The 27,952-nt window shown below is 41.7% G+C and overlaps 1 protein-coding gene across 2 annotated transcripts; it reads right to left on the bottom strand.

Annotated features, from left to right (window-relative positions):
* PPM1F (protein phosphatase, Mg2+/Mn2+ dependent 1F) lies at positions 1–26,148 on the bottom strand. Of its 2 annotated transcripts, none has more exons than XM_048322571.1 (7): positions 25,946–26,148; positions 16,457–16,590; positions 12,697–12,896; positions 11,399–11,587; positions 10,127–10,270; positions 9,104–9,197; positions 1–7,984 (listed from the first exon to the last, which is right to left on the bottom strand). In XM_048322571.1, the coding sequence occupies exons 1-7, from the start codon at positions 26,119–26,121 to the stop codon at positions 7,611–7,613; spliced, it is 1,311 nt and encodes a 436-aa protein (XP_048178528.1). In that variant the 5' UTR covers positions 26,122–26,148; the 3' UTR covers positions 1–7,610. The 2 variants fall into 2 exon arrangements, with proteins under 2 accessions (XP_048178528.1, XP_048178529.1); XM_048322572.1 differs by having other exon boundaries at positions 16,457–16,587.
* Between the last annotated feature and the right edge of the window lie 1,804 nt (positions 26,149–27,952).

The following is a 27,952-nucleotide window of genomic DNA, read 5'->3' as shown; positions in this document are numbered from 1 at the left end:
TTTCGAATCACTATACTTTATTAATACTTCAGAAACATCAGATCCTACAGTGGCAGCTCTTATCCCCACCTGTTTCCAATCACTGCTTTGAAACAACTTCTTGCAATATGCAAATAGATACATGAGGCACTGTGTGAATACAAAAGTGACAATACAAAAAAATCCCAACAATTAAACCTCATGCAATACATACATATATAAAAAAATATGGTTATGTAGCATGATACACACAAGCACTATTAGAACAATCCATGTAACTGAATGTACAATATGCATAGCATTTAATGATCAATGACAACAGGTTTCTGACCTGTGCATAAAACCAGTCAGCTTAAACAAGAGTTTTAAGAGACTAGATAACTGGTTAAGCCACAGCTTATAAAACCTGCTGTACTGCAGCTTTTCTGCTCAGGGTCACAAGTGCAGATTAGCATACAAAATAAATAAGGACTATGATTCTACAAAACTTGGCTAACAGCTCCTATTTCAAAATCACTGGCCCTCTTACTTTCATTCAAGGTTCATCAGCCAACACAGTGGCAAGAAATGTGCTCTGCTCTTGTACTCTTTTAATACTGATAAGAACATACAGTTTTAAGTCAGCAGGAGTAGTTACAGAGGTCTCACTTACCACTACACAAGCACGGGACTGGCGTTACAGTACGGAGCAGACCCTGAAGAATGGCACTGACTGAGAGGTCAGTGAGCCTCGGGATGTGCTGCTGCTCCCAACCTGACTGCTCAGCCAACTGTGGCAGGAGAGAGAGAGCTGGGGAGGGGAAGGAAGGCAGAAAGCTTTTCCCCCCACTCTCAACAGTGCAAATGTTTGAAAGCACAGTCAATCTGCAGGAACAAGGAAATACAGAGACAAGAACATTTCTGAAGTCCTGTAATCAGGGTGAGAGCTATTGTTACCTGACATAAGCTTAAGCATTCCTATGAAGTAAAATACAAATAACAGGATTTTCTTCTCACATATCCAATACTGGTCCATGCCAAAGCAACAGTTATTCTAGTCTCTCATCTTCCTAGCTGACATGGTTCTTTTTAGACTTGGTGTTGCAGGCCTCCAAAGATCAGACCAAATTCACTATGGACACAGATGAAGTGAAAATTACAAAGTGGCAACTAAACTGACTTAACTGCCAACAGATTTTACAGCCTAAAAAGCAGCGTTTTGGGGAGGGAGGGGATGACAATGTAAAAGGACATAAAAGATAGAGAAAAAGAAAACTGGGAAGAAAATAGGGAGGACACAGAACAGAAGTGACTTGCAGAAGAGGAAGTTAAAAGTAATTAAAGTAATTAAGTTAGAGGAACTTAGAGCTAAAAACTTTATACTGGCCTTTTTTTGTCAGTACAAAGTTTTGACTCCAAATAAAACAAATACCTTGCTATTATTAAACACACTGAAGGAAAAAAAACAAAAAGTGGGAAAAACACAAAGAAAGCAGCATTAATCATGCAATATTCAGCTGAATGCCTTTTCGCAAAGTTATGAAGGGCACCATGAAAAAAAGGAAGTATTTTTACTGCCCTGAGAAGGTCCCCATAGGATCACCCTGGTTTCCTAGCTATTATCTCTTTATCCTTGGACATCCAAATAGAACTATCATTGCTTAGATAAAAGGATAAATAGTTCCTGGCGGGAATGATGGTCACACATTCGGGCTCCATTTGCCAAAGCAACAAACCTTCTACCTGCCTAATGTATTGCCTCAAAAGGGATAAATAACTTCAAGGAGTCATCCACTAGATCAGGAAGGACCAATGACATTCCTGTGCATGGAAATCCAGAACCATTTAATCAGTAATAACTTCAGTATTTGATATATTAATATCTCCTGGAAATTAGTAATCAGGCTTAATAGTTGAGAGAAAATTCAATAATCAGAATCTAGCTAGTCACAAAGCCCAGATATATTCAGCTCCTTAGAAAGTTAAATATATCTTGTCTCTTCAACTAAAAAGCACATAATAAGACAAAACTCTGACTGAGAGGAGTTTGTTATCAAAATAAAACCGACATTACAAAGCAGCTAAATTCATTTGCTTGAAACAGTGGTTTTCAGCCGACAGTGCACTGCCAACTCTTCTAGGCTGCTTTTTTTTTTATTCCATTGTTTGCATTCCAAGAAGCTTGAAAACATTTCTTTTCCTATTGATTTTGTCCTCTACTGTTTAACAAAAACTGCGTCTTGCTAAATTTTCTATGTGGCCAACACAGCTGTCCCTTGTTTATTTTTACGTGCACCAGCGGCAGCATGCGCAGCTTGGAGCACGCATTAAACCAGGGACACTGAACAGCTTGTGAGCATTCAGGTCTGATGGGTCACACCAAAATAAAGGTTTAAGTGATTCTCTGGAAGATTTTGGTTTCCTGTTCCATGCAGAGATAAGGTTATCTGTCACAAGAGCCTACCAGCTCATTTTAAGGCATTATTTTAAGAAGTGCTTATTGACAGATACACGTTCAGAGGTGCAGTCACTCCTTCAAGTCTCCATTTGTTTACTTCTCAGCTGACACAACTTATATAAATAAGAATAGCTTTAAATTAAATAAAATCCAAGAAATATATTAAGCCCAACCAAAACACATTCAGAAAGTGTCTGCCTTAGCTCTTAAGAGCTGTCAATGCTGCAAAACAAATACTCCACAGGGCTGGCTGGTTTAGTGGCTTGATTCAGTAATGCAGAGAGGACCAGCCTCTTGGTTTTGATGCTGTTTGAAAGGTTAGGATAAGCTTGGCAGAAACCCCCCTGCCTTCCAGCACTACTCAAATGCAACCAGACCTGCTATAAACTTGTGTTTAGGGAGAGTACATAACTTCATGTAGATTGGGAAGTTTTGCATTCATTTGAAAGCTCATTTTTCTCCTTCTCCAATCCTTCCTGAGTGGCATTTTGTTCATCAGGAGGGTTTGCTCCTCGAAAAGGGAAAATGGACTATTTCTTCTTAGTAGGATTCTCTCTGAAGGCACAGGCCCAATTGCAAAAGGGACAGTGATAGAACTAAGCAGGGAAATTTAATTCAGGCTTAACCAGAGCTGAATTATACATGAATCATCTGCAATCTGCTCTGTTGTGGCTAACATCCCCCCACCTTCTCCCTAAAGCATTTGCTTGATACTTCAGTACTGTAAGACTAGAAACAGACAATGGCTGGTGCTGTATGTTCAGTACCTGCATCCACAAGAATACAAATAATTTAACCAACAGAGTCAAACTTGTACAAAGAGTAGAGCTGGAATATTAATTTAGACTTTACTGTCAATGCCCTTTATAGATGGAGGGTATTTGCTAGCTACCTTTTGTGCAATGCCATTTAAAAATACCATTTACAAAAGTTCTTGGCCACTTGTTTTGGAAATACCTTTTTTAGGTTAGTTTTTGAAGTCTTTAGGTTAGTTTTTAGGTGGGGGTTTTTCGTTGGTTTTTTTTTTGGTTTTTTGCCTGGGAGGGAAGCTTCAACTCCAAAGAACTGATTTAAGCTATCAACTGAAAATAGGTTTTCCAGTGCACACAGCCAACTTATCTCCAGAATTCAGAAAGCAAGAGAAGCACTTTTCCCAACATCTGACAAAATAATGGAAATTTTAGTGGCTCCTCATGACAGAAAGTTAATGGCACTGGAAATGCTTTCTAAAAGAGCAGCATCACATCTGACTTTGAATTGAGATAAGTGTCTATTAAATGGTATTAAAGCCATCACTGTGATTAACACTGCTTAACTGCCAACACTGCTGTAACCACTCCGTGCCCAATTACTCATCTTGCAGGGCTCACCATCCCCTCCACTCATTAACACACTCCACATTTACTCACAGCAGCACTTGCACAGTGACCAGGAACTGCAGAGGCTGGATGCTCCCTCTTAGCACTACTTTACATGGAAGGATGTTTGGAAAAATCCATTTAGTAGCATTAGCTTTCCAGGTAGCACTGAGGGGTCACAGCAAGTCACCTTGGACACTTTTAGTGCTATTCCTTCTTTGGCTGTTTGAAGACAGAGTTACCACAGCTGAGCTCTGCCTTCTTAATGGGTGTTTCCAATTCTTTCAAGCACTGGTATTTCGGTCTAAAGAACTGACATTTGTAGCTCTATTTTCCAGCCCACTTCCTTTTTAAAATAGGCATTAATAATACTTAAATGCATTCCTGTCTCTCTCTTTCACTCCTCCATCACTCAGAGGGTGGATTTTACTTAATCTCCCTCTGTTCTAAAAATTTTCCTGCATTTCTCTCATCTGTATTCTCAGGGGGAAAAAAAAAAAAAAAAAGACGCCAAAACGAACTCCCAACAAATGTAATTTGTAAAATTTTAATCTTGTCTCTGCCAGACCCAGAATATTCACTGTCTTAGGTGTGTGTCTTTGAAGGAGAGGATGGAGAAAGGAAGAGAAGGTAGAAGCATGAATTACCCATAAGCAAAAGAGATGCTGGATATCCACTAAGCAGAACAACTGAAGCCAGTTTCCAATCACACAACAAAAGAATTTAAGTGTGCTCTGTTTTAAAAATTCAGGCTCCTTTAAAGAGCAATTTTTCTTCTGCTGAGTGCTAAAATGCCGCAGCAGACATTCATTTGGAGTCTAGTAAGACATGAAAATTATTGAACATTTGTCTTGAATCCTTCAACTAATTTCTACAGCCTCCTCCCAAACAGTATTTGGGATTTTCCTGTAGATGACACATTAGGAATTACTTATTCTAGTGATGGGATACAAACTCCCTTTTTTGACCTGTTACAATTTCTGTTGACCTGACCAGACTTTTTAAAGCTAGTAAGAAGTCTCTGAAAATGAGAGAAATACTTTTAATCCATGCTGCAATCTGTATGAGTTCTCAAAGATTGTTCCTATCCATTTACATGTCAAAGAAATGAAGCACTATGTCAGTCAGAATGAATGCAAATGTAAGGGAACAGCTTCTAAGAATGCAGAATTTCTTCCCTAGAGCATTGCTTGAGAACTAGATTTTATGATTGCCACAGACAGCTTTCTAAAGGCCCACTTCACTTAGCTCCCATAAAACAGAAATTAACAAATTTGAAACAAAAAAAGGATATTCTCATATAGCTGCAAGCCTCCATCAAAAGACTTAAGACTTTCTTTCCTCTGTAATGCAAATCTGCCCAGAAAAGGTTAAAATAAAAGAACCATTACAAAGAGTTTGGCTTGTTCAGTCCCCTCCACCTTTGAGGAAATTTGGCAAATTTCAGAAACTAAACCACACCATGGACTTACCAACTTTTCACACCTCCCTTCATAAATACAATAGCTTCCCCCTCTGCTGATAAACCTCAGACAGCAATAACATCAAACAATTCTGCATGATTCTTACTATATTAATAATAGAACTATTTCCAAGACACCAAGAGGCACTAGTGGCCATCAGGATTTAGCATGGAATCGAGTATCTGGGCGAGAAATCAAATTGATAAATCCAAGGGGATTACTGCACAAGTCTAAGGGCTTCCTTAACTGAAGAAGGTTCACTACACTGATGCCCAGCCCACCAGGCTGCCACAATGGAAATCCTTCCCCATATATTTTAGGGCACCAAAATGTAGGATGGAAAACTGTTTACGATCTTCTCAGAAGAAAAGCTCCTGTGGCAAAAAGGCAGTTGCTGTCTGAGCTGCAATGTAGTGAGAGAGGAGGTCACTGTGGAGCTCCTGCGTTAAAAACTGTAGGATCTTCCACAGCAATTCCAACAAAAGCCTTGGGTCACTGTGTCATCCCACATCAGTGAAGGATCCAGAGACTTTGGACATGGACAGTGCTGCTCTGTTCCTCCTTTGAGCCATTCCAGCTCTTCTACCTAAACTTCCTCCCTAAGCAACATTAATGCTCAACATATTTTAATCAACAGGACTGACATACGGCAATGACATGTGCTTCTAAATGTAGCATACAATCTTGCTGCCAGATGCAAAGCACTTTTTGTTTAGACAGTGAAATTAATAACAAATTTACCATTGAGCCTTCAGATCTTGTTGAGTTCTGCTAGCCCGGCAAGACAAAACACAACCAGAAGCTCTAGCACATCATGAATAGAGCAGTTGTGCAATACCCTCACACATTCATTACAGTTCTTTCATCCTCTGAGCTTCACAGTTCCTTAGAAAGTTATTCAGATCCAAAAGGTTCATGAAGTGTGGCCAAATTAACCTGCCATTAATAAAAACTGTTACTAAACTGTTTCTAGTTTGTATTACAAAATTTACTTGTGAAGGCCAGAAGTTACTTCTTTTTAAATGAAATAATTACTCAAATTGTTACTTTATGATTAACTCTAGAGCTTTCTGCACAGGGCAGGGAGTAAATCACAGTGAAGCTTTTCCACAAACCACAAGATTTGGCAACAAAGAGATGTTTTTTTGAAACCTAGTTACCACTAAAATAATTCACAAAATTGAAACATTTAAGTGCGTCAATGAAAACAGAAAGTCACATTTTAGAAACTAGGAACTGGCTGACCAGACTGCGATAGGCAGCCAGCAATCCTTGGGTGAAATATTTAAGGCACTTGAGGGTAGTCAGTTTTTTTACACCAGATAATAAAGACAGAGACACTTTAAAATTCCAGTTTAAATAAGAAACACAACAAAATAAAGTAAAACTGCAAAACATTCCTCCAAGTGTAAAGTTCAGAAAATTAACAAATAAACATTTACAATAAAAATAAACTTCTCCTTTGCTATAGTACACAAAATAGTGGTAGGAAGAGCACATTCACCTGCTTGAGCACACAAACTGCAAAGATCTCTCTCAAATACCACAAGAGGGGTCTTTCCTTTTCAGGTTGCCAAATAGCCAAATAAGCATATTTCTTAGGGAGAAATAATCCAGTGCAGTTAAATATCAGATTCCAGTCTATAAACCAGAGCATCCCAGAAAGCAGATGATTTTTTACCATTTCCCCCAGGATATTTCTAGCTGGTTTTCCTGCTTTTTCTGAAGCATCCAGTTTTATTTTCTCCTCTCCATACACACAAATGTTAAACGTTTCTGTTTGAGTAAAGAGGCCGCATCATTCTTGTAGTATCTTTGGTACAAACCAAAAGCACCTTACACAGCACACTGCTGTCACCCAGTCCCTACACACTGAGCCTGTTCCCACAGAACACACACAGGAGGAAGCTTTTCTGTGGTGGGGACAGCTTCCCCCCTCCAACTTCCAAAGTAACATCACAGTTAAGTACAACATACAGTGCTCTTTTTAAGCACTAATTTAAATTTTCACTCAGAATTCATGAAAGGCATATTCTCATCCATTAGCTTATACCTGTTACGGTTTCTTACCACTTCCAGGACAGAGGGATATGACCAGCAGCCCTGGGACACACTTCAGTGTTTGCTCCCAGAGATGAAATAGCTGTACAAGTCTCCATGTCTGTTCAGTGTTTTTTGAGGGGAGGGGGCGGAAAAAAGGGAGAAGGAAAAGACAAATGGGAACTCAGTAAAAGGGGTCTTGCCTTTCTGTTCCATGTTTGTCAATTTGTCCTTTTTTCCTGATACATTTTGCCTACTGTATTAGAGGCTTCTTCAGTGGAAAGCAGTTCCTTACATGAACTTACTTGAACATTCTGGACTAAACAGATTCTGTCACTGTGTGGCGGCTGCCTCGCAGCTGAGGAAGTTAAAGGGTGAGCTCTGAGCATCATCATCAGCCCTAGGGCTCTTAGAGTCGTTGAGACAGTCTGCCAGGATGTCCTGAGGATCCCTCAAGAACACCACCAGAACAGTGATGTTGTCACTGGATCCATTTTCCTTGGCAGCAGCCACCAGTCTTTCTGCTGCTTTGAGCCCCACTCCTTTGGTCTGCATCAAATGATCCAGGACCAAGTCTACAACCTCATGGGGCTTGATGGCATCAAAGAATCCATCGCAGGCAAGGAGCAAGTAATCTTCTGAGCCAGACAGCTCGAAGGAATCTGCATCTGCATCACCAGAGACGTAGGGCTTCTGGCATATGTCACCTGAGACAAGCAACCAAAGCAAAGGCTTTATTACTTCACACGCCAACACTTACTTCCTTACCCACCAATCGCTTTTACCATCCTCAAGAACAGCCAGATCGTGTTCCAGAGATACCTGATGCAGGGCAAGAGTAGTCAAAAGCTATGGAATAAGCATGGAAGACACTTTAGTTTCTTTAAGGATGCTTGGAACCCACCTAAATCCTGTGGGTTTCTAAGGAGTTACTTTAATTTATGCTCCCCTAATCTTGCAGGGAAAATAAGGAATTTATTCCTAAAGTTTTTCTTTCAGAAATGTATTTGTGCAAGGAGATAGTCAGGTGTTCATTTTGCAGGTGTGCCTCTTGTACAGCCTTCAGAATGCCAAGAAAATCAGATTTTTCTTAGCTATCCAGATATATAGCACAATGCCCTAAGAATCTGCTCATTGTATTTAGTTTATCAGTTTTGTATGGACATACTTACCAAATATGAGTTGCTACTGATCCAAATAGCTTTATACAAATTCCATAGTAATCTGCTCCCACTCATACATTACATCTACTGTATTGCCCAGGGTTTTTTCCTCTTTTTGCCCTAATTGGCAATTAGCAAAGTAAGCTTGTTTAATAAGATTGTAAGAATACTACAATTAAAATGCTCCAAATTTCTGGATATTGAAGGAGAATGCAGTGATTTGACTCAATCAGAAAGATCTGCAGTCAGGAGAAAGAGATATTCATAATAAAGTGGACAAAACGCCCTCACAATTCAGACACTCAAGCACATAAAAAAGGCTAGATAAACATTTATTGCTTCCTCCACTTTTACAAATTAAATGCTGCACATTTGTTAAACTACTGTAAAACATTACAGTAGTTTAGGCATTTATAAGAAGCAAAAAACTTAGTATTAGAAAAAAAATAGGACTATCATGGCTAGTATGTATAATAAAACAACATTCTATGCTCACGGTAAAACCAAAAAGATGACGTAGCTGCAAGCCTTATGGGAAAGACAGCTAAGTGGTTTACTATTTGTTTGATGCTGAACAAGACACCATTTACAGTAAACAGCCTAAGATGGCATGTTTTGATCAAATTTAATCTGAAGTTTACTGATTCTGATGGTTTATCTCACCAATTGCTCTGGAAACAGCCAAGGTACCATTAACCCGCCAGCAGTCCATGTAGGTTACACAGCCACCCAGAGTCTCAATCCTTGCTCTCTCATCCTGAAAAACAGGGGAATACATTTTGTTTGCTGCTCCAGCTTCTATATTTCTACAATGAATACAGCAAACACACATATCAGAATCTAGCATGGAAACATGCACACAGGATTACTGGAAACAAGCCACTACTTTCCATCCTTGCCATGGCTTATCTGCTTATCCATAAAGCAGGAAAAAAAGCAGAATTCTCAAGTTTTTGTATCATCATATCCTTTCCCATATGGATGAGTAAATTCTCCTGCCACTTCTTCCCATTCCATACAGCAACTGACTGGGTGAATATATAAATATTCAGAATGAAATACATGATAACTAGGCTAAGTAACAATAGTCTTTGCCCTGATACTCCTTTAACTACTCAGGTATTACAAATATTCATGCAATGAAGGCAAAGGCTCATGCAATGCCAGGTAAACTTGCAAGGTCCCCATCCAATTTCATGGAATAAAATACCTGGCTATTTAAAATAGATAGGAAATGCAATACACTTTAAGCCAGTTAGACCAGCAGATTAGCATTAGCTTTTCAATGACGGTACTGCATATAATGAAAGACTTGCATTATGCTAACATTTTAAATTGCCATTAATCTCAAATTACTAAGATATTTTGTAACAGGCAGATTTAAATTCACACACAAAAATCCTGTGAAAGTCTTTAATTACTGCAAATTTTCAACAATCTGAGCAGGAACTGAAGTCAGGACTATGAGTACCATTCATTAGTACCTTCAAGCAGGCAAGGTGTAGGAATCACCTTGTCAAGACACAGGAGTGGATGCAAAACAAGAAATTGTTAATTCCATGCAACCTACCATGCAGTAGATGTACTTATGTAAAGCACCAAACACTTAAAAAGGCTTGACTCCAAGAGATTTCAAGAGAGAATCTGACATCACACACTTAAGAGGAAAAAACAAGCCAGACTTACTTCTCTTTCTGGTTTGTGAGGTTCCATTAATGTCACAGCTTTCCCTTGCTGCACAAGCATCACCTGAGAGTCCCCCAGCCATGCTATGTGTAGTTTGTTCCCTACAATCAATGCAGACACACCTGTTGTGCCACTCCGCAGCTTCTACAGAAGGAAAACAGGTGTGTCAGGTGAGTATGCAACAAGCCCTGCTAGGATATATGGCATTACTGAAAACTTGGGTTCAATCACACTAAATGCAGTAGATTAGACCTGCTAATCCTAATTCAGATACTTTAAAAAGAAAGTACAGGATAGTAGAGAGACTTGAAATAGACTATTTATAAACATATCTTCTAATATGCAGATGATTAATACAGTCTTATGTTCTTCCTTCTCTTGCTATTAATTCTAAAACCAATCTAGGAGACTAAGAGCTCTGTTGTTTAAAACAGACATGCAGAAAAGCAAGAGGATCTGAATTTCAGTAGAATGAACATTTCACAAACACATCTCTCCAATCCCTTTCACATTCTCCACTCTAAAATTAGCAACTACAAATACCTTGCTCCACACAGATCCCCTTATCCTTGGGTATATAAATCAGAACGTCAACAAAGGAAAAAATCTAACTGTCCTAGATTCCCTGTAAAGATTAGTGAGAATCAGACCTTATAAAAATGCTGGTCCCTCTTTTGTACCTCATTGACAGAAATGAGGATATTAACAATGAGTACTTCCATTGTACTTCTATACTAAGAATTCTCAAACTGTGTAACGCAGATTTGAAGAAAGAATGTTCATCATACCAATTCAATTCAAAGCTGATCAATAAGTTTAATGAACTGAGGAGTCTGATTTAAATCATAGAACACATTTTTCACTTACAGCTATCAGTGACACTAATGGTAGGACAGGAAAGAGGAAGATAGCAACCATATTATCAGGAAGAGAGAAATCTCTTTTCCAGATAAGAGGTAGGACAACAGAACATCTAGAGGCTGCCCAATTTAGACAAGGAGGCACCAGCATTCTTCCAAATAACTGATATGTCAGAATAATTTAAATAATTTTAGCACTTCTTTTCAATTACTCATCTTGAACTCCCAAGCACTGGTTTTCCTCAAAATAAGAAGTAATTTGATCAAACAAAACCTTTGTATGTAGCATAATTTCATAAAGAAGTCAGTGATTCAAATAAACTGTACTGCCAGAATTTTCTGGATAATACCACATTGTCCAACAGTTCTCAGTGTTATTTAAATACAATGGAGTTAATCTCTACCCACTCACCTCTCTTTTGGCTTTGAAAAGAAACATTTCATCTGTCTTCTGGAAAGAGCATTTCAAGGCCTCAGCTGGATTCTTAATAATCTCTTCATGTAAACCAACGTTTACATGTAAGTGGGTTGCTGAGTAATTGGCAGCATCCACTCCACCATGGCCATCGAACACCGCAAAGTAAGCACGATCAACGTCATCCTTTTGTGGGGGGGGGAAGAGAGGAAGACATTCCTGTTCAAAACCAAAATAGCTCACAGACTGGTACCAACAAGCAAAGATCCTTTATTCTGGGCTTTCTTCCATACAAATGGCAATTTAAGTCCATTTACACATGTACAAAATGGGTGAAATGGGTACTTCGCAGGCCAATTACTTTTCTTTGTTTGCTGTTAGTCACTTAATGTCCTTAAAAATAACCTGGAATTGAAGCAGCAGCGTGCTGGTTATGTAGTCCTCTGGCAGTTTCATGAACTGGCACTCGTACAACTGCTGTCCTCCCCCTTTCTGTTCTTAGTATCATAGAATGGTTTGGGTTGGAAGGGACCTATTCCAGCCCCTCTGCCATGGGCAGGGACATCTTCCACTAGACCAGGTTGCTCCGAGCCCCTCTCTTGTAGCCCCTTTAAGCACTGGAAGTTGCTATAAGGTGCCCCCAGAGCCTTCTCTTCCCCAGGCTGAACAACCCCAGCTCTCAGCCTGTCTTCACAGCAGAGGTGCTCCAGCCCTCTCATCATCTTTGTGGCCTCCTCTGGACTTGCTCCAGCAGCTCCATCTCATTTTTATGTAGTGGGTCCCAAAGCTGGACATATCTTTGCAGGTGGGGTCTCACCAGAGCACAAAAGAGGGGCAGGTCCTCTCCCTTGGCCTGCTGCCCTCACTGCTTTTGATGCAGACCGGGACGCGTTTGGCTTTCTGGGCTGCAGGCACACATCGCTGGGTCACACTGAACTGCTCATCAACAAACACCCCCAAGTCCTGCTCCTCAGGGCTGCTCTCAATCCATATACAAGTTGTGTCAGTCACAAGAACATTGTAACTCCAGCAGCATAGCACTAGGTGAACTTCCCATCTCCCTGTGTCATAACTTATGACATGAATCCCAAAGGCACAAGATCCTCCCTGCATCACTTCTTTAGCAGGGCAGTAGTTGGCCCCCAGCAATCTGAGTCACTAAGTCCTTGCTCCAGTACAGACACGATAACTAACTTACGGCAAGAAATTCACAGATCACCCATCACCAGGCCCCTGTGCTTACAGCAATGTTGCAAAGCTGCCCAGCCAGCCTCCCCTGTTGTGTCCAGACTTACTGAGAGACCGAAGAGCTGATTGAACTCGGGGAGGAGGACATGGCGATCCTCCATCTTGCGCCGGGCGTTGCGGATGGCGTGGATGGACACCAGCAGGAAGCGCGTCAGTGGCCTCAGCGATGGCAATTGCTTCTGCCACTCGCAGCACACATCCCTCAGCTTGTTAAAAAAGCAGCGCTGCAGCGACTCCTCATCCAGCACTGACAGCACAGAAACAAAACAGTAAGTGCTGCGTCCCACTTTCCTACACTACCCCATCTTTTGGCCTGTCTTTCCTTCAAGTTTCTTTCACTACAGCTACATACACACATCCAGCACCCTGCTTTTACAGGCTCTGCAAGAATTAAAATGAGGTCCTGAGAATAATGTGGAGAGAAAGTTGCAACAGAAAACAGTGTAACACTAGGGATAATAGCAGCTTCTTTACTTGCTAGTTCTTTTTCAAAATAGAGGTTTATCAAGCAGGCGACTACATTACAAAAATCATAACAAAGACCCAAAAAAAAAAATCAGTCTAGTATATTAGACATGAATGTTAATATTACGTAAGTAAAATTAGTAAGATATAGTGATAGGAATTCCTACCTACTGAAAAATAAAAGGGAATCACCAAGTGGGCAGAAAAACCTTCAAGAAGAGATTGCTGTTGTCTTGGACGCAAGGGTTGAAAAAGCACTGGCCTGGCTTTGGGTCAGGTTATGTCCTACTGAACCACTTCAACTGAAATAACAAGAAGTCTGAAAATGTTTGCTGAGGTCAATAGCTCAACTCAGAGTTGAGCTGAACAGATTAGAATTTTAAGCTGTTATCTTTATCTTTTTAAATACTCATGGTTGTAGAAGCTGGAGGGACAGAGCATTTCCGCTACTCTCCAGCTTTGTCATTACAGAGCGGAACCACAAGCGCCCATTGGGCACAGCCTGAAAAGCTCCAGCCAGACACTCAAATCCTTTTCTGGATAGATCCCAAAGATCAATTAATCCAAACTTACTGTTCATCAGACTGAATGGCTTGGGGCTTGGCATTGCGTCTAGCTTTGCAACACAGTATCCCTCCAAACAGGTAACAATTTAAAGTTCTGTTATTTGAGTAGGAAACCTGCCTCAATGCTAAATCAACTAACTTCAAAATGCACTGAAAAGAACATTTATAGAGCAAAAATAATTTGCTGGTCACTAGTGTATATTCTAAAAAACTGCAGTGCATGAACTATCTCTCCTGTATCTGTTCTATCCTGACTCCTGATAACACTGCTAGCATCAAAGCTTCCTCAGAATTTCTTTTTATAACTCCTGGTTCTCAAGCTTTTTTTTTTTTTTTCCTCAGCAACAGTGGCTGGCCAGCTTCAGATGCATCTCTGGGCCTGAAGAACTGAAAGCTTAAATTTAAACACACATCTTTGATTAACAGCCACTACATACTAACCAAAATTACTTTTGATTTGCTTAATATGTAGGTGTTAATGGGCAAGCTATAAAAACCTTTAAATATTACATCATCCCATAAACAAAATAATTAAATAGGACAGCATCTTAGACAGACTTGTCTACAGCTGTTAGTTTACATATTTGTAAATGTCTAGACTAATACTGACCAGAAGAGACATATTGCTGTTTAAATATCAAGCTTGTGAAATCTGACAAAGAATTTAGTACCTTAACAAGAGACATGCTTCTGCAATGTACCACAAACAGTGGTACTCACACGTGCACACCCCCCCATTGCTTTTATATAATCACTTCTCTTTCATTCCAAGAATGCTTTTTTTTTTGGCAGAATTATTATAATTACTGCAGTGCAGGAAGAGAATCCATACGGTGCTGTAGCATGAGGAATATCTTTCCTTCTAGTTGTACAGTTAAAGTGATGTAATAGCAGTTACAAGATAGGGGAAAACAAGTACAGTCCAAGGGTGCAGAAAAATGAACACCTTTAAAGTAGCTGTTCCTTGCTGAGATCAGGCAACCAAGTACCTGAACAATGAGCAGTTTCCATCCCGTTTGATAGGGGAATGAATGGTCAATAGAGATTTGATCTAAATGGCAATGGTAACATAAGAACGAACAACCAAAATAGACAGGAATATGTAAAGTGGAAATTAAAGAAGGTTTCAACCACCAGAACAGGGAGGGTTCTGGGGCATTGGTCAACAAGGAACAGTGAGAGAATGTGAACTAGTTCAACATTAAACTCATCCAAGGATTTTCCAATTTTGCCTGCACTATCTTAAAAGTAGACTCCAGTCCTATCTTTATGGCCTTCAGAGTAAAACAGCAGCCTGAATATCTTACAAATGTCCCCAATATATAGTAACCAGAGACATTAGATGCTTGTGACCAAGAAAATGTCCATGTCCTATCAAGTTCTTCATTACTCCTTGTTTCTAAACGTTATTTCTTTATCATTCAGATAGGGTATGTTTTGGTTTGTGGGCCCAAGATTTACATAAGACCCAGAACTACAAGTTATAATTTTAGGCTCACAAATGTATAGCAGTTCATGTCTTATATGACTGCTATATTCACCTCAAAGATAATTACACGGATGCCAACAAAGAGTCCGCAGCAGAGTGACTGCAGGATGCTCTGATAACAGTTTCCAACTGCTTTGTGAAAACCTACATAATTATCCTAGGTGAGTTACAATATGCTGCTTCTGATTTTCCTGTAGAGGCTGCAGCGATCTGGTCACACTGAACTTGTATTTGCCAGCTCCCCCTCAAGGCAGAGTCCTGCCCCAGGCCAGGTTAGCTGCAGTGAGTGAAGGCCACAAGCATTAAGGCGAGGGATGACATAATCAGGGTGCAGCATGACTTAATTAACTGAGTTCCCCCTCCTGCCGTTTCAGACTTGGACATGAATGCTGGAAGAGCCTTCTGGGAAGTGTCATATCCTGGCCATCGCAGCGCTCTGTTTGGGGCACACTGAACTAACTGCCTTTCAAGCCATCCCAAAGAAGTGGAAGGGTGAGGATTTCCTCTTACAGAACAGACTGGGTTGCCGAGGACATCTCCATTTTTATCTTCTACTCTGCCTGCATCCTGCTCCATTTAAATTCTTGGCACTGGGACTGAAGGTTTGGTGAAGCCTGATGTTAAACACTTCAGCACGTAAATGCACTAGGACCATCTGTTACACAAGGCACAAACCCAGTACTCAGTCACCAAGGTCTGCTCTCTCTCCAGTTCACTCAGGAGAAAATGCAGGCATCAGGTAGAAGACAAATGCATCAGACTCTTCTTCCCTCAGCATCCCACCTTTATAGGGCAGAGTGGGAAGAAAAGAAATTATCGATAAAGACAGAGACTATTAAGCAACTTGCCAAGAGAAAGATCTGGAGTTCCAGGATGTTCAAGATGTGGAGCAGCCAGAACCTGGTTGCCAAGACAAAAGCAAGATGGTTTATATGGATCAACTGAAGGTGTTGGTGTGGCCGTACAACTTGTGGTGATGTCAACATCAAAACACAGGAGTAATTAGCTAAGATCACTCTACCGAAGGGAAAAGGGCACACTCTTCCCTTTCAGAAAGCCAATCCACAGGATCAGTCAGGGCTCCAGACACTGCGTTTGCATGTTGCTCACAAAACTAGCACAGCTTCCTTTCATCCCACAGGTACACAGCAAAAGCAAATGAAGTTCCATTCACTGCTGCTTGCCAGGCAGCCTAACCAAATAAATCTGGGAAACATTTCAAAACACTGAAGTCTTCTGAAAGACAGCCTCTGGGAAAACCACAGACAGAAAAAGAAGTATACTTACAGGTGAACCTTTCCTCATCTCCTTCTCCCTCCGTTTCCACATTTTGCAGCTTAAATTCAGTCAAGTCTGTTTGGAGAACTTCATCAACTGCAGCATGGATCAATGATGCTGCAAGAAGTGGTGAAACACCTCTGCTGGTAAGAAAAGGAAGGCAAAGCAAAAGAGACTGCATTAGTTTAAACTGAGCTACAACCTCGCAGTGTATAGCTGGTGACCTCATACTTAGAAAGCATTGCACACAATACCAACTTCATTAGTAAACTAGTAGAGGAAACCATATGTTCAATATTTATTCACACAAATCTTTAGTAAGATCCTCAGTTAGACAACTGCTTTCTCAAGAATGTAAAGAGGAAGAAGTGTATGAATCATATTTTCAAACTGTTGCCTTACACTCCAGTCGCAGATGGTACCTCCTTCTCTTGAGCTCTCAGATGGGAACTGCTACCTTCAATTCCAGCCTCTGAACACACACATTTTGTTTCTACTCACGACACAGCATTTCTTGCTCACAGTCAACAATCTCACCACAGACAGTAGCAAAATCTCAATGTTGTGGTAGATGCAAATCTCTAAAAAGGTTACTTGGAACTCTCCTTCCCTTTACAAGAAAGGTCCTGCTTAGTGCTAACCTACAGCCCTTATCATTCGGTTTATTCTGACTGGAAGTTTTCCAAAGAAACCACCCAGGTAAAAGATGCAAAGATTTGAGACTGGGCACTAGGATAAGAAGAGACTCCAAGACTTGTGATTTAGATGAAGCTTTTAGGCAGGCATCTAGAAGACAATAATGCTACATGATCTGCTCACCATCTCTTGTTTACTCAATGCTTTATTCAAGCCACATGTTTATAAGAAGCACAGACTTGGTATGTTTTTGAGTCTTCAAACAAGTAAGTCCCATCCAACTCCAGAATGAGGCTACTATAAAATAACTCCTATATTCCCTATAGTCTCATGGCAAGCACTAAAAACTACAGTACACAACACACGTTCCAGCCATTTTCTAAGAGCACAATGAAGAATAAGCACCAAAATCCATAAAGAGCCACTTTATCCATTGTTCATGGAGTGTTTGATTCCCACAAAAAATCGAATTACATAACCAAAGCAAGTACCACATTAAGGCACCTACAGCAAGTCAAGGACAAGAGTCTGTTTTGCCAGGAAACATTTTACAAAGTTCTGCATAAAACTGGTTTGCTGGGGAGTATGAAATGGTGGAAGCAACTGGTCTGATGTTGCTCAGCAATGACTGGTTTGTGCATACAGAAGGGCAGAGAGGGGAAGACCACGGAGTTTCAGATCCCAGTGACAACAAGCTGAAATGCATTTTGCCATTGTGCTCCTGAAAGAGAGGCCTTGTCACATCCTCACAGCCGTGTATGAGTACCTCCTGTGGCAGCAAACAGACAGCATTGTCTCAGTCAACAGGCTCCAACACAGGCCTGCTTTATGCTACGCATTCTGTGGCAGTGACAGCCCAATTTAATGAGTTATTTCGGTACTTCAAATAGATGGCAATGTGTTTGCAGTCCTTTCAGTGCTAGCTGCAGTCATGTCACATCAAGGGAAAACAGAATGCAGCTTTTTGTTTCTTTTTTAAGGCTAATATGTTTAGGGGAGTCAGTTCCTTTCCGAGCTCAGTTAAAGTAACAATGCCCACTTATAATGACTCTGACACTGACAGACAACCTTTTAAAAGGTCAAGCAAGAAATACATCCAAAACAGATATGGCACCCCCTGCACTCCAAAAATCTTTCTTCCCGTTTTTGTTTGCGTAAGAGAAAAAGAAAGGAATATGAAAATATAAGCCCCACAATGTCAGATGTGTTGCTGATGCTGCTGAAAGTCAGAAGCTTTAGTCAAAGCACGTTTCAGCTCCAAGAATAGAGACAAGAAACATTAAGAACCAGCTATGCATTTAGCTGCACAGTGAGAGCCAAAGCTTCAGCCATCTTCAGAATTTCTCTGCTGTGCTGGAGGAAAAAATCAACTCTAGCCTGGGTTCACAGCTCAGGATCAGAAGAGGGCTTAATACTTTGATTTTAAACTTCGTATTTCTGCTTTCCAGAATCCAGGATTGCTGAACTGGGTCCATAAAAAGCAGCTTAAACAAAAGGAAATCTACTTAGTGCTATAATGCACAAGTCCTGTATAAACCTCTGCTTACAGGATGCCTGCAACAAAGAAAAAATTTACATATTATGTTACATCCTTAAACTTTTTCCAGTTGCCATCCAGTCCCTGAAAAGGAAATTCAGTGATTCCTCAGTACTGATACACTTCATTCAGCTTTGCTTCCTATGTATTTCCTCCCCCTTCATAGCTCTGCAAATCTATAAGAAAGTGGTTGTTTATTGGGATTTTGTTATGCAGTCAGCAACAACATCAAACAACTGATTCTGACACACTGAAAAAAGATAAAAGTCTAAAAAATTACCCAACCTATTTAGTTCAATCTCAGTTCTGAACAGAACATATTTGTGATTACTTTATAAACTCTTTATTATAGCATTACCATATTGGCAAGACTGGTTTTCACTCGAGCTCAAGTAAATGGAGCTCCAAGGAATGGCATCTTTCATTCAGGTTCGATGTTTATCAGTTTTAAGTTCATCTTCTGAATCAGAGACTTTAGGAGTTAACAAAATGTGTCATCAAAAAAGAGCAAGAACTGCTGCTTTAGTTGAGAGCTACAAGGTCTCACTTGGCTGGAGAGTATCTGGAAACTGCTGCAGTACCTATGGCAACCAGTGCAAAAGTAACCCACTGAAATTACCATTACAGACTTCAAACCTTTCCTGTAAGCAAAGAAGAATGTCACTTATTGTTAAAATCTTCCTTTCAAAGAAGCCCGAGACACCCTGGTGACGAGCTGAATCAAGCATAATTTAACCTCCATGAATCAGAAGGAACACTGTAGCTGTTTCCTAAGGGGAAAACCAACCGTATTGGGAAGAAGAGGAAAGCTGGTGGGGTGTGTTACACGCACAGGATGCTACTTTAAGAGAATCTTAGGAGAAACACGTCAGCCCCGTTTCTCTGGCACGCAACACCAAACACTCAGCCTCGGCACACACAGGCTAGTAGTAAACAGACTTTGAATTTCTTTGCTGCAGGCTATTTCTTTGCTAACATAAAGGGAGTGTTTTGACCACAATAAAAAATATTTTAAAAGAATTAAAGCATGTTGTAACAGTGCAGATGAGGCATTGTAGCTTCACCAGCAGCTGAAGTCAAATTGACAGTGGCTGGAGCATGGAGCTCATATCCTGCAGCCACTCACAGTAAAATACAAGCCTCGTTTCAAAAACCTGAGTACAGATAAAAGAAGTAAGTTAAAGAGTAAAGCAATACTTATGCTAATAAAGAAGACACTTAAGTTTATATGCCACTTTCCTCCTTGAAAGATTCTGGACTACTGGACACACAGTACTGGTAAAAGGAGCTACGCAAAGCTCCTGCTAATACACATACCTGGGGGCCAAAATAAAGTTACAGAAGTAGAATGCAATTATGGTATTTTGCATACTTTAGATTTGGCATAAATTATAGAACAAAACTTACTTCTCTTGTTCACCTTGTTTCTCTTCTGCAATACAATTTAGTTATCTATTTTATTTCAAAAGACCAGCTGTCACACCACCACAGCCACAGTGTAATCACATATGTCAGGTCAATCATAAGACTGTTACTGACCTTTTTAGTACCAGTCTTCAAAAAGAAAAAAAACCAGAATACGTACATTCTTTTGGGAAGCAGAAACCCAGTAAGACAACTTCTTACTTTTTTTTATTTGGGTCATTAAATTGCCAGGACACTTGCAGTGAGTGTTTCAAACAAGTCACTGGTTCAAAGATGTTCCTACCTCTCCTTCCCCTCCAGTTTAAGAGGATGTATTCAGAAGTCTCTAGCAAACAGCTTTGTGGGTAGGGGGCAAGCATCCAGAGCATCAAAGGTCAGGCCACCACACCTTGGCCAGAGCCTCAGCTACAACTACACTTTTTACAAAGACTTGAAAACAGCTGACAGACTTCCTGCAGTGCTCCACGCCCAGCTTACAGCGGCTTTGAGGACACAGAATAGTGCAGCAGATGGCAGACCCCAAACAGCTGCTCCTCAGCACTGGAAGCAGAGGAACGAGCTCTGTGTCACTCCTGAGGGTGGTACAAAGCCTCTCTAGGACACACCAAACACCCATGTTTACACAAAGCCTTCTGCATTTTTATTTACTTATTTTGCAAGCGAAAGAATTCATTCCTCCCACCCCAAACAGACATTATTACCAAAGTCATAGCAACAAGGCAGCAGTGGTACTGCAGGCCAGTGCACCACTGTATAATCCTCTTTTCCTTTCAGAGTGTGCATACACACATATGCTGAGGAAAATGAAGTGCTGTATCTGCTAGCACAAGCTCTAGCATAAGTCAGCTGCAGCTGCCTCAAGTCCAAGGGAAGATGTGCCCTTATTTGTTCCATGGGCTCTGTAACAGCAGAAGATCACACCCAGCACAGCTCTGCCACTGTGGGCTCAGGGTATGTTTCTAGCATGTTACAGCTCTATCAGCAGTGAGTTTAGTGCAGATCTGCAAATGCCAGCAGTTCTCCAGCAAGTGAAAGATCCTTTCACACTGCCAAAATAATAGCAGGTCACAAGTTTCCTCAAACAAAAGCTGCTTGTATTCAGTATTTTCTCCCCAATCTGCTACTTTTATTTCACTTTCTCTTTTTATTCTTACAATCAACTACAGAATGTTTCCACTCAAGCAGCTCTAAGCATTAGCATTTATTAGAGCAGTACCCAGAGCTCCCAGGGTGATGGTGGCCAGAAAAGTACAAATATACATCCATTAAGGAGAGAACATCTGACATCCTACAATGCACAAGAAGTTGTTTCTTGTGTTAATGACATCAGGTTGCTAAAAGAGATGAACAAGAGAATCAAAACAAATACATAAACAATGCCACACACAGAATTTCCATCTCTTATGGTTACATGAAGCAGGTTTTTTTTCCAGTTTTTCTTATGAAACTACCAGGAGCAGCAGCTTCAGAATCCAGAATCCATCTGTACAGGCCCTTCAGTCATTACTGAACAGTTTTTATACAAAATGTGCAAGGAAGAGTCACCTGCTACTTCCATTTAATTCTCTGCAGGAAGAAAAACCACACAGCAGAACAGGAGAGGCTTAATTCCACAAAAGCCACTCTTCAATTAAGCCCTAAACATGTTGTTTCAAAATTGAATATTTATCTTGAAACAATGACAGAAAGGGTGTTTCACACAGGTTATGAGAGCAAAATAGCAAACACGTTCCCAAGCAAGGAGAAATAGCAGTGCATTACACTAAACGGTTCAAATTAGGAATAAGGAAGTAAGTTTTAGGGGATTTATTAAAAGCAGAGGTCACAGTAGAACGTAGTTTTCACAGAGGAAGAGGCTAAAGAGCATTTTAAGAAGAGATTGGGAAATCAGAAGCAAGGTAAGATTTTCTTTTCCTGGTCCTCATGCTTAAATCATATAAAAACATCAAAATATCAGAATTGCTGAATTAACTACTCTAAAAGCAGGGAATGCTGGAAATAAAGATGCCAGGGCCTCACCTTGGGTGTGAGCACTACAGTGTAAAGCACAAAGACACAAAACAGGATGCTGAGGCAACAGCAGATTGATGGGAGGGGGCAGAACAGGAAGCCCAAGTCTCTCAACTGTTATTGTAGTAAATCTCCTCAAACAGGAAGGCTGCAGGAATTTCACATTGTTCTTTGGATATGTCACAGGATGGCCATACAAGTTTCAGCTCCTATCAAGGGGAAGACAAAATTTCTATATTTAGGGGTCTGATTTCATCTCATGTTCTGTTGCAGTAAAAGTCAGGAATATTTCAGGTTAATTTCTAAAGCTTGGGAAGTAATTAATGGCCTCTTCATTCACAATCAGCTACGTTCATAGACTATCAGAACACAGCTATTACTCAAAAGTGTATGCTAATTAAAATTCTGCAAAACAAGATTACTTAAGCCTGCTCCAATTCTTCAGAATGCTATGTATGTATTTAGCTGCAGTTAGTAGCAGGCAGTTCCATTGATTTAAATAGACTATTCAAAGTAGAAGTATATGCAAAGCTTCACCAGATTAGTGATTTAGGGGCAAGTCCTGCCAGGGAGCAAAATGGTTTGCTGGTTTAGCTGGTGTTTTGCTATGGTAGCTGCATTTGCAGAAATTTGTTAAAATAATTCATTTTAGATCAGGACATCCAGGAGTTAGCCTGATGTATCCAAGTGCTTTCAAGTAAAGAGATGTGTGCAGTCTTGGAGAAGCAACAGCATTCAGAAACTCCTTGTTGGACCCAACCAATGTTATTCCTTGGTCCATTCTCTTCTCAACAGAAATCCTGATCAGTAATGGAAGAACAACATTCCTCATTGCAAAGGCACAAAGGTTTGTGCCTCCAAGCAACTGGAAGAACAAACTAAACATCACCATACGTTGTCTCATGAGCCAAGGATATTGCTGGACCGATATTGGCTATGGACCTTTATTGGCTTGGGCCCTTTGGGCCATGACCCACACATCTGTGCACATGTGAATGAAGTACCTGACAACACAGAAAATGAGAAGCAGAACAGCAGAACTGAGCGTCAAACTCAATTCCCAATAACACTTTGATCTACAGAGAAATCCTTCAGCAGCACTAATCACCATGTAAAATACATTCTGTGATGCTGGGATGTTAGAGAAATCTCACACTCCAGAAACAGAGATCAAGCATCAATGCTAGAAGTCAGCAAGGTACATCCACAAACATCTTCCTAGCGTTAAACCTATGTAGAATGACACTGTGATATTTGAGGGCGTGTATTTTCCACCGAGCTGCCATCCATATGTTTGGGATGCTGCCATGACAGCCTGCAGATCAGTGGATCTCAACTACAGTGACCTCTTGCACAGTCACTAATCTGGCACCACTTCTGCATCTTCAACAACTTTTATACAAACATTTAAATGTCTTCTAATGTCAGCCCTCGCCCTTATTTTTCCATGTCTTAAAACCTTTAACATCCTTCTTTCTCTTATCTCCTTACTATTCCCTCATCTATTTTATTGAGGATTCACATCAGCAGAAAAGTTGATTTAGCCTTCAAAGGTGCATTTTGAATTGATCCACAGTAGCAAACATGGGAAAGAAAATGTAATGTTGGCAATTTCTCACACAATCAGAGACTTCAGTTTTAGTTCCTAATTACAGGGATTATGAGAAGAAGGCCTGCAATTTCAAAACACAAGATTCCTGTCTTGGCCTTGGGCTGTATCAGTCTTTCTCCACATGCAAGAACTTAGCCTACCCAACAGGAAAATGCAGCCTTTTTGCAACTACAAGATGAGGTGTCTCTTTGTCATAGGACTCCAAAACTGAGCTATAATTCTGCAGGGATCCCTACATTTGACACTTTAGGTACACTACTCTACGCCCAAACTCATGGCTTCACCCAAACACAGAGCTGCCCGCAGCCAGCCATAAGAATTCATAAAAACACTTTTCTCATCTATTTCTGTTTTTTACAAACATTTTGTGAAAAGAATTAATAAGTAGATTGCTGCACTTCAATCCTGCTTTACTTTCTTTAGCTCTCTTTCCCTTCCTTGCCAGCTCAGGACTTAGGCAGCTCTGTATGACAGACTGTGGAGCCAGAACCGGCTGCAGGGCAGGTATGTGAAAAATGCAGCTTCTGACACTGGCAGGCTCCTCTCTGTGTAAACACCAGGAGTGACAGGTGAGATGAAAGGATTGCAAAACCATCATTCCTCTTCTGTTTCCACTTGTTACCGTGCCCAATAGACAACAATAGAATGTCAGCAGATATGCAGCTCAGAAATACTGATTCTTCAAGCACTGCAGTTTGAGTAAGGTATCCCATAACTCTACAGCTTAATACCCTCCTCTCTAATCAATTGTAGAGAGGATCAGCCCGGTCCACGTGGCAGAGTGAGTGCCATGTGATAAGTATTTATTCAAGACTGGCATTACCCTGTTCTTTAAAGTGCTCACCCAGAACCACTTTTGCTCCACAGAGTTCAACGATTCAGTGCACGTGATGAATTTGCAATCTCACTGCGGAATGCACAGCTGTGTTTTGTTCAAGAGCAATTTAGTCAAAGCACAACCAACTAATGCAATGATTATCTGGGCCTTTTTAAACTACTGACTAAGAAATTGTATTTCTTTGGCACGCATTTCTCATCTTCAGGTTTAGGCACACCATTACTCTGAATGATATTACGTCCATAATCATCTCTGTAATATGTAGGAGTAACCTGATTTTTAAGGCAATTTCTCAGACAATTTAAATATCTAAAAATCACCTATAGACTTTCAACAACAACAAAAAATATCCACCTGGTGTTCATAAACTCACCAGATAGTAGTTAAAAAGGCAAGTAATTCAAACCATGTTTTCTATCAATCAAATTCCTCTACTAACCAGGTAACATTCAGCATATACCAAACCAGAACCAGTCACCTCCACAGCCCCAGTACCACAGCACAGTCTGATCACCACTCATGTTCTTTTAGACCATCCACAATTGCTGTTCTTGACTCTTACAAGCAGGTCAGTGAAGCAGACTGTGGTAGGAACTTTGTAACACCTGGAATGCACAGGCCCTACTGCCGAAGTGCAGGAAGGGAGTGGAGTATCAGGAGACAAGAAATTGGTGGGAAATAACTTGTTCTTGATGAAGCACTAGCTTGCCAAAAGAAGTAAGTCACATCCCAATTCTTAGTAGTGTTAAAGAGGAAGTCTAAACTGTTCAGGAGGAGGGTTACAAGGATGCAGTCAGGGGATGACAGAAGCACCACTGATGAGCAGCTGTGTGTTCCAGCAGTGGTGTGAGTACGCTCCTGAAGTCTTAAGAAAACATCAGCTTCAGAAACCCACACAAGCATGTCGCACTCGTAAGGGCTGGGGAGCTGAGCACCCCTGGCAGCCCTGCAAGGCACCTCACAGACCCGCTCCCTCCCAGACTTCCAAGCTGACCCACACAGGTGCCCCGAGGGACCTGAATTCACGCTGTCGGCACTTCACTACAAGAATCGCCCTATCGCGCTAATTGCAGGCTTGTCACTGAATCCGCACCGAGAGTGGGAAAGGAATATTTTTGAAAAGCACACACAAGCAATACCATAAAGGCACAGGGCCGAAGGCCTGTGGCCTGAATAGAAGCATGCTATTAACAGCCACAAAAAGTCATTTAGAAGGGGGAATAATAAATAAATCAATCAATCTGCAAAACTAAATTTCTCTGGAGACGCTGAGGGCTCTCCCCCGCCCCCAGCGGGCCCCGCGTCAGGAAGAAGCGCCTCCCGCGCCTGCACCTGCTGCGGCCCCGCTGCCGGGGCGGCCCCGCTCCCTCACACCGGCTGCCAGCGGCGCCCCCGGGGCAGCCCGGCCGGAGTCCCTCTCCCGCCCCGCCGCCCCCTCACCTGCTGCCCAGGAGGCTCCTCGCCCGCTCGGCCAGCGCGCCCGGCACCTCGGCCCTGCTCAGGGCGCCGCTCCCCGCGGAGCTCCACGGCAGCGGCTCCCCCGGGGCCAGCGGGGCCGGGAAGTCCCTCAGGAAGGAGCTCAAGGGAGCCGCTGACGGCTCCAGTTCCAGCGCCATGGCGGCGCTGCCCGGCCGGGAGGGGCGGGCGGGGCGGGGCCGGAGGCTGAGGGAGCGGCGACGGCCCCTTTAAGGGGCGCGCGGGGGCGGGGTCGGGAGAGGCGGGGCCGCAAACAATGCCTGGAATGCGGGCCGGGAGCTCCCGGTGCCGCCGGGAAAGGCACGGGGCAGAGCGGCGGCCGCGCCGCTTTCTTCCCAGGGCAGCTGCTGGTGCCCTCCCCTTCCACACACGCTCTGCCATCAGGGAAGGGCTGAAAGCAGCAGAAGGGTGTTTCCCAGGGATGTCTCTTCACCGAGCTCTCCCCTCGCTCAGCACTCACGAAATCATAGAACGTTATTCCAACTGAGGCTATTCTACGTCAGGATCACCCCAAAAATTCCACCATGTGCCTGAGAGCATTGTCCACTCCTCCTACGGCTTCCCCTTGGCCCTTCCCCATCCTCGTGGCTCTCCTTTGGATGCTTTCTAATAGCGTAATGTATTTTTTACATTTTTGTGCCCAAAACTGCACACAGTACACTCAAGGTGAGTACCGACTGAGGTGAGTGGCTTTTCCATCCTAAAATACTTACTCTACATTAGATTCTGAAGAATTACACACCCTGACAAATCACACATGGAGATACGTGCAAATGGGAAGGGTGCAAATAGATTTTACAACCAAAAGTTTGTCTGCAAATAGCCAAAGTAAAAGCCATGCTTGGAGGAAGAGGAAAGCATTCCCACTCAGCTCAGAAGCTGTGGAGAATGACCAGTGACAGGTTTCCCACACATCCAGGACCATCTCCCGGCATCATAGAAATCGCAGCCAGCAGCAGCAGCCAGCTGGGCACACAAGTATGTTCAGAGCAGTTCCTGGTGTACCAAACCAGGCTACAGATAAAGAGAGGACTTGAACAACTGAATCAGTACAAGCACCCTGAAAGCCACTGTAGTTTATGCCAAGACCTATGCCTCTGAGGCACCACATCAAGCTAATTTTTAAAACCCTGTCGTGGCTCTTCATGAAAAGAAGCTATTTGCTCCAGCCTGCTTGTACCAGAAAGAGCTAAAAAGAACTACAGAAAAAACCCCCTTCTACCTATGGCTGGATCTTCTAAGCAGTACTGTTAAAACATAGTTCATGTTTGAGTTGTAACTGTATAAACAAACATTTGATCAGAGGAACAGGCTTGGTGCTGTGGTATTTGGCTGTGCTCTCTCGTTCAGTAAATGCACACACTGTGCCAATTAAAACAGCAGAGTTGTAAATTACCTTTGTAGGGACATGTCTTTCCTCTCTGTTGCCAGTGCATCCCGTATCAGGTCACTCTGCACATTCTGTGTTGAAATGCAGCAGCCTTTGCACCTCCCATCTGACCATGAGTGCTGAAACTGTTTTGGGGCTATAAGTGACACAAACTGTACTTGACCAGACACACTCAGCCATAAGCACATGGAAGGAAAGGAGAGAGTATCATATATTTGTACAATGAGATTTTGCAATGTGGCATCCAGTGCCACAGTGGTTAGATACAGCTGCACATGAAAGCATGAGGACACCCTCCTTTTGACAACAAAACTCACCAACACTGAAATGACAATGCAGGGAACAGACAGGACAAAGTGTATTTTGTCAGATATGATCTGCTGTGTGACCACAGAGGAAAAAACCAGCATGGATACTCAATCTGTCTTCCAGCAGCAGCAGGAAGTCTCATTCAACTGGGCCCCATTGACCATGAGACACTAACTTGTCTGCACAGGCCATAATTTGGGAATCACCGCTCAAGGCAGATATTCCCCTTCACATTGTAATTTCCATTTTGTATGTCTGTTGGCATTATTCAC

Source organism: Corvus hawaiiensis, chromosome 18 (assembly GCF_020740725.1).
Source record: "Corvus hawaiiensis isolate bCorHaw1 chromosome 18, bCorHaw1.pri.cur, whole genome shotgun sequence".
Lineage (NCBI taxonomy): Eukaryota > Metazoa > Chordata > Aves > Passeriformes > Corvidae > Corvus > Corvus hawaiiensis.
The sequence above is the reverse complement of the archived record's forward strand: the minus strand, read 5'-3'. Positions and strand labels throughout refer to the sequence as shown.

Bases quoted from the DNA above. Each gene is read 5' to 3' on its own strand.
- PPM1F (XM_048322571.1), bottom strand. From the start codon at position 26,121: ATGGCGCTGGAACTGGAGCCGTCAGCGGCTCCCTTGAGCTCCTTCCTG. The intron at 11,588-12,696 runs GTAAGTCTGGAC...CCCCCACAAAAG, and splicing joins ATCAGCTCTTCGGTCTCTCA to GATGACGTTGATCGTGCTTA. The intron at 7,985-9,103 runs GTGAGATAAACC...TGCTTGTCTCAG, and splicing joins GGCTGTTTCCAGAGCAATTG to GTGACATATGCCAGAAGCCC.